Source organism: Pteropus vampyrus, unplaced genomic scaffold (assembly GCF_000151845.1).
Source record: "Pteropus vampyrus isolate Shadow unplaced genomic scaffold, Pvam_2.0 Scaffold375, whole genome shotgun sequence".
Taxonomy (NCBI): domain Eukaryota; kingdom Metazoa; phylum Chordata; class Mammalia; order Chiroptera; family Pteropodidae; genus Pteropus; species Pteropus vampyrus.
This window is the reverse complement of record NW_011889156.1, coordinates 329937-336666: the sequence shown is the minus strand read 5'-3', so window position 1 is coordinate 336666 and position 6730 is coordinate 329937. Positions and strand designations below refer to the sequence as shown.

Below are 6730 nucleotides of genomic sequence, written 5' to 3'. Positions count from 1 at the left end.
AGGCCTTCCGTGCAGCAGTGACGGTGCGTGCGGACCGGCGGCTCCATTTCTAAAGCACGAAGACGAGCCGAATCCACCCGAATGACGCTGTAGCTGTCACCGTTTGATACGTAGCGATGAGCAGATCTGAACTCCTGTTCGACGCCAGGCTGTGCAGTGATTTTGAAACGCGTAGTTTGTGATTCCTGCCTTCGGAAATGAGGCAGAGAAACGCGTTGGTTCCGGTCCGGCCGTGGCGGGATGTCCTGCTGCTACCAGCTGCCGCGGGCATCATCCTCGCATCCGAGCCTTTCCTGACCCAGGACCCTCCCAGTCCTGGGGACAGTCAGGCGACCCGGACAGTCGGGAGGACCGTGGCGGGAGCAGGTCTGAGCGCTGGTGCTCACGCAGCGGCCACGTGACAGCCCCTGTGCCCTGGCTCTCCCTGTCACGGAGGCCGAGGCCACTGCTCGCCCGGACCTTGTCCCCACCTCAGGCAGCCAGTGAGGGGCGGACGTCACTGTCTGAGCATGTAGCCGCGACGGGCGGGCCGGCATCAGTCGGCCAGCACCAGAGCAGCAGGACCGCGTACCCCGGCCGACGTGCGTGGCACTTGCTCTGCCCTCTTGGTCCGGGCAGAGGGGTGTCCAGGCGGCGTTTTCGTTTCGGCAGGATGTCACTGTGCTCGCTGAGAAGCTCTGAACGCCTGCGTCACGGGCGGTCTGTGCGAGACGCGTGCGCTCACACGCGGGCTCGCCGCTGCCTCGCTGCCTGGTCCCGCGGTGACACCAGCATCGGTGTCTTAGCATGTTTGGCACTCGGGGGCTTTTGTCACAAGCTAAAACTCCACGCTGACCGGTTCACGCAGGAAGGCAGCATGGTGGCTCACGTAACCGAAGAGGTCAGAAGTGCCGAGCCAGCAGCAGCTCAGACGACGACACCCAAGGCCGGGGCCCTCCGTCCTGGGCTCCACGTGGCAGCCCCGAGATCCGGTCACTGTCCCGTCGGTTGAAAATGGCCCGGTCACTATGCCCCTGTGTCACGGCCTCCGCGCTCATGCTCCTCTGCAGCCCTGCAGAAGCCCCCTTCAGAAGACACCCCACTCCCAGCTGCTCGTCCTTAACCACGGTGACGGGGGTGCCACTGTTTAGGGCAGGCGGGACCCGGGGCCAGGCCCCGCACGCCATGCGGCTGAAGGCTCGTGAAGAACGCTGCTTCCCCAGGAGAAAACCGGATGTCCTTGCAGCAGAAGGGGCAGCAGACACCGGGGGAGGAAGCCTCGGGCGCAGGGGTCGTTTTTAAATAGAAGCTCCTACTAGTTTTTCTCAGTTCTCTTTAGTTATTCGACGTACAATACGTTTAGTAATAAATACCCGAAAGAACATACGCGTTCTGAGTGACTTGAGTTGCCTGAGTCGTTCCCTCTGTAATTTCAGGGACGATTGAAATTGGCCGCACTCTAAAAACCGTCTTGAGGTTTTATGACCTCGTTCCGTCTCGTTCAGAGTTCAGGAGGTTTGTAAAGCAGCCGACTCCGTGGCACCTCGGCAGAGAGCTGTAACCTTGAGCTGCGGTCAAGGGACGTTTCTCTGGGTGCTGTCGTTGATCGTCGATAAGCAGAAGTGGGCGCGGCTGTGGGGCTCTGAGGCCCGTTCTTGAGCTCGCTGGCCGTTCACTGTCCGGCGGTTCACACCGTTAGGAAGGGCGTAAACCTGCCGGTGGGCTTTCCGACGGGCCGGACGCCGTGGAGGCGCCACGCGGAGTGAGCGGGCCCTTTGTCACCCGGCTGTCTCTTCCTTGCAGTTCTTAGTTGACGGTGACTTTGAGGCCACATTTTAGAGCATCCGTTTAAGCGTGGTGCCCATCTTCCTGGTAGCTCCCCCCGACGGGGTGCAGTCCCCGGAGACCAGGCGCCCGGCCCGAGCCGGACGCCGCCCCTGCCCCGCTCCACGCCGTCCCGCTCGCTCGCGGGACCGGGGCCAACACGGCTGTGACGCGGTGACGCGCCAGCCCCGCCCGCACTGCAGCGTTTGTCTCTTTTTCTCCCCAGCGGCTCCCGCCACACGGGAAGCCCTTTGCCTCACTGTCCCAAAGGCACCGGCTCCCTGGACACGTCCACAGTCTACATCGTGGCTCACAGCAGCGGCCCCCCGGGCCCCGGCTCTGTGTCCAAGCCCTACCACAGACAGGGGCCAGCGAACAAGTATGTCATCGGCTGGAAGAAGTCGGAAGGCAGCCCGCCGCCCGAGGAGCCCGACGTGGCCGAGTGTCGGGGGTAAGGTGGCTGGCGGGGCGCCCCGGGTAGCCTGGCACGTCGCGGGGTTGGCGGAGCAAACGTCTTTGACCATTGCATATAAAATGAGAGGAAACCCGTTTTGGGCTCTGAGATTCAAACAGCTGCCTGCGTAGGGAGGCCGAGGCGGTGGCTCGCGATGCAGTGACTGCGGAGCCTGACTCAGCCGGTTCGGGACACTTGGGGTCCCAGAGTCCGTGTGCGTTTTTTAAAATTGCCGCGTAAGCGGCGTCAGAAAAGAACAGGCACCTGCCCACTGTCACGTGCCTGTGGTCACCGCCTCGGCCTCGGCTTCAGTGGGGGCAGCGAGGGAGGCCTGTTCTGTATCCGTTTGAGAAAAGACAAGAGAAGAAATACTGATAACTTATTACACGTGTGAAAACTCTCGTTCGTCTTTGACGAGACAAGAATTCACATTCCGAGATTACAAAAGCAAAGCCAGTCAGAGCCGTTCAGCCGTTGGTTTGCTTCATTTTTGAAGGACAGCATGAAAAACAAAGCTCTCACGCACTAAATCCTGAGGCCGCTGTGTTCTTCTGTGTCCGCGTGTTCTGACAGCGTCACCGGGCGCGGGGTCCCTGGGGGTGCCCGGGGACGCGGTTTTCAGAGGACTCTAGATTTTAAGCTTGGTTAATGAACCAGCACCCCTTTTGTCCCTTAAAAAACGATTCCCCCGCTTAGCTGTGGCTAAGCAGTGACATTGCCTTCCAAGCGAAAAATCATTTTCATCTAACACTGAACATGGAATCTTTTTGTTAAAAAAAAATCATGTCAGTAATTGCAAGTGAGCTGTTTAGAAAGTAATTTTACAGAGATAACTACGCTTTTTGTCATAAATGCAAATGTTCTCATGACGACGTTGGTTTTTCTGTCTAACAGAGCCTTCTGTGTGCTTCGCAGAAATTCATCCCAGGCTTTTTATTTTCTGTGAAATAGTCGTGGAAGCGTTTTGCACATCGGTGTAAGCACCGTGTTTCAGCGGAGGGCTCCCCTGAAGTGTCAGGAAAAGGGGTCGGTGGCCCATTTAGACATTTTCCACTCAGGAGCCCTCCACCCCCCCGAGAGTGTGCACTTTAAGACACTGGTTTGCGACACGGACTTTCATTGGGGGTGGGGGGCGGTGTCAGGAATGCGTGAGGAGGAGGTGTGCACCCCTGGGGCGCAGTTACTTCTCTCGGCACACGAGGTTAGTGCTGGGGTTCACACCCGGGCTCCCAGCCGCAGGCCAGGCCCCTTCGCTGTGCGGGCTCAGCCGGCAGGTGCGGCAGGCACCCCGGCCTTTCCCAGCCAAGCGAAATGCATCTAAGACCAGAGACGCCGTTGAACGTGTGCGGGGGGCGCCGTGCAGACTGCGCCAGCTGCGCTGGAAATTCTGGCAAAACAGCGTTTGCCGAACCACTGAAAGATGCACTGAGATCAGCCGAGTGCGTGGTGTTTGTACCACTGAGGGTTCGAGAATCCGCGCCTCACCGAACACAAAGTGCGACGGCGGCAGCGTCCCCCGGCAGGGCCCCCGAAGTCTTTTCGAAGCGCGTGCTGGAGCCCTCGTTGATGGCTTTAGCCGATGGCGCAGCCCCACGTCTGAAACGCAGCAGCTGACGACGGCGGCGCGTGCGCTCACCGGGTGACCTGAGCGGGTGCCGCGCTGCGTCGCGGTTGGTCCGGTTCCATCCTCAGCGGGTCTCCGGGCGCGTCCCTCAGCCATGGTCGTCACCGTCACCGGGCTGTGCGTCCCCTGGGAAAGCCGGGCCCGCTCTCGGGAGCGCTGGCCTGAGGCAGGACAGAGCTCGGCATTGCTGACGGTGTGCCCGCGAGCAGGTGCCGCCCGGTGCCGACGGGACATGCTGCTGTCCCAGAGCGTCCTGCGAGGCCCCGGCCCGCGGTGTCTCTGTGGTCACCACGCCAGAAACTCAGGTTCCACCTCGCCTCCCGCCGGACGCTTCGGTCCCGCGGGGCCTCCCTCCTCGGTGGCCGTCACCGTGTTCCGTGCCCGCGGCCTCGGTTCCGCCACCCAGTCCTGCCATCTCAGCCCGGCTTCCCGTCGCCCTCCAGCGCCACCGTCCGCGTCCGTCGTCGGGCCGGAGGGGTTCTGTCTCTCGCGCGCGTGTTCAGGGCTCGTTTGCGTCCCTGTCTGTGGTCTTCCTGAACTTCAGCATCCTCGGGGCGACAGCTGAGCGTGGCACGTCTAGTCCTTCCGATTTGCCCCGTGCCTGCTCCCTGCCCCCGCCCCGCCACCGATACCCCTGCGCTTGCAGTGGCTCTGCGTCTCCTGCCCGGGTGAGCGTCCGCCTCAGGCCCCTCCATCCCTGTGGCTCCCTCGGCCCGACGGCCCCTCCTGAGCTTCCGGGCCCAGCTTCTGAGGCCACCGCCACCTCTGACCGAGCCCTGTGACCTCCCACGCGCTGGTCGTCCCTGTCCCGACACAGCCCCAGACCGGGGTCCCCCCGGGAGCCGTCCTGCCCTCTGCTCCTCGTGAGTGCCTCGGAGTAGACGTGGAGCATATTTATTAACGTGCCATTTCACAGCTTGAGTAAAATTGCCGATTTACCAGAAAAGGCTAGCGATTTTTATCCAAACACGTAAACCAGAAGGGCATGTTTTAATGGTAGCTGCAGCTGACCCTTGAACCATGTGGGTTCGAACTGCGCAGGCCACCCACACGCCGGCGCTTCCATCTTATAAGTAGGTGACAAACTTACTGTGTCGATCAATACACACAGCACTGTAATTTACCTTACTATGGTTTTTAACATTTTTTTCTCTAGCTTACTTCGTTGTAAGAATGTAGTATACAACGCAAACAACACACAAAATAGGAGTTTACCCACCGCCGTGCCGTCAGTAAGCTCCGGTCAGCAGGCGGCTGCTAGTAGTTACGTTTTGGGGGAGTCAGAGATACCCGAGGGGTTTTCGATTGTGCGGGGTAGGCGCTCTAAGCCCTGCGTCGTTCGGGGTCACCTGCACAGGTATTGAATCTTTAGCCAAGGGGTTCTTGGTGGGACCTGGAGTTCCCTCCCCGACGTGTCTCCCAAAGCGGATGGGCCTGAGCGCCTGGCGCCCAGCTCTGCCTCTGTCGCCCGCCGGCCACAGCGACAACGCGGCCGCTCACGACCCGCCGTGCCTCGCGAACGTCCGGATGCTCAGATGGCGTTTCCGAAGCGAACCTTTCAAAGATGACTCCCCACTTTTCTCCATGGAAGAGAGCTGAAAACAGTAATTCAGCTAGACGGCCTTTTGTTGTCCATAAATACATTTTTATATCCTGATAATTAAGGGAGACAGCTGCTTTATTTATCCAAACAGCTTTGCGAAATTGCTCATAACAAAACGTGCTTGGCACACGCCTGAACTGATTCCTCTTCCACCCCAGGCTCCCTTGGGGGCCTCTCTCTCCCTCCCTCTGTGGTGTCGGGGTGCGATGCGGGCTGTGGCTGGCTGTCCGGCCACCGAGGAAGGTTCCCTCAGAGGACCGAGGGTGATCTCTGATGAATTACCGGAACCGTTTTCTGACACGGATTAGGAAAGGAAAAACCACGGCCTCGTTTTAGAAGCCGGCTGTCTTTTTTCGCCCCCAGGGCTTTGGGGATCTGATTTGGTTTTGAATTATTCAGAAAGGTAACTTTGCAATTGAGCTCATTCGACCTGGGGCGGCCGCAGCGAACCGACGTGACGGTTGAGACGTGCGTGTGTGCGTGCGGCGCTTGAAACTGGCCGCAGACTTTCACCCCTGACACGACAGGCACTTGACCGACGGGGCTGACCGCTCCTCCCGTTCGTTCCGACAGGCTGTACGGCGAGATGGAGCTCCTGTCCGCGGCGAGCCAGCATCAGCCGGGGGCGGTAGACGCCGTCGCAGAAACGCCACACGTTCTGTCCAAGGACGACTTTGTGGACCTGATGCTTCCCGACAGCCCCGTGGTGGAGGAGGGGAGAAGGAAGGTCGGTGGCTTTGGGGGGGCTTCGAAGTTTCTAGAAGCACTGCAGCAAAGTCCAAAGGGACTGAGGTCCCCGGGTCCTCCTGCCTGAGTCTTGCATCATGACCCGGCCCGCAGCGCCGTGCACGGCTGGCGTGTTCAGCATTTATTGTCAGCAAGCAGGGCAAGCCCAGGGGTGGGGTGGGGGTCAGGGTGGCCCGAGGGAGCCGGGGCGGGCGCGCGGGCCTGGCCCCGAGTTCCAGCACCAGTGGCAGTCCGCTACGTGACTTTGTGCAGGTGACCTGACCTCTTGGCCCAGAGGCCGTCTCTCAAAAGGAGACGTGATCGGTGTGCTGCGGAGTAGGCGGGCGCGGCGGGCCTCCTGTGGGCCTGGGCCTAGCAGGCGGCCGGGAGGCGTAGCTGTAGGGTTCCCAGCCCGGCCGTCGCTGCAGCTCCCGGCCCCTGCCCCTTCCTCCATGTCACCCTGTCCCAGGACTGGGCGGGGGTCGGACGGTCCTCTGCCCGAGCGTCCGCGGGACGGAGC

General features: G+C 60.7%; 1 protein-coding gene across 1 annotated transcript in view; it reads left to right on the top strand.

Annotated features, from left to right (window-relative positions):
* Positions 1-6730, top strand: part of SIPA1L2 (signal induced proliferation associated 1 like 2) — a 150782-nt gene that overhangs the window by 121473 nt on the left and 22579 nt on the right. Inside the window, exons 17-18 of the mRNA XM_023523050.1 lie at positions 1990-2254; positions 6058-6211. Coding sequence (XP_023378818.1) covers positions 1990-2254; positions 6058-6211 — 419 coding nt within the window. The remainder of the gene's footprint in view (positions 1-1989; positions 2255-6057; positions 6212-6730) is intronic.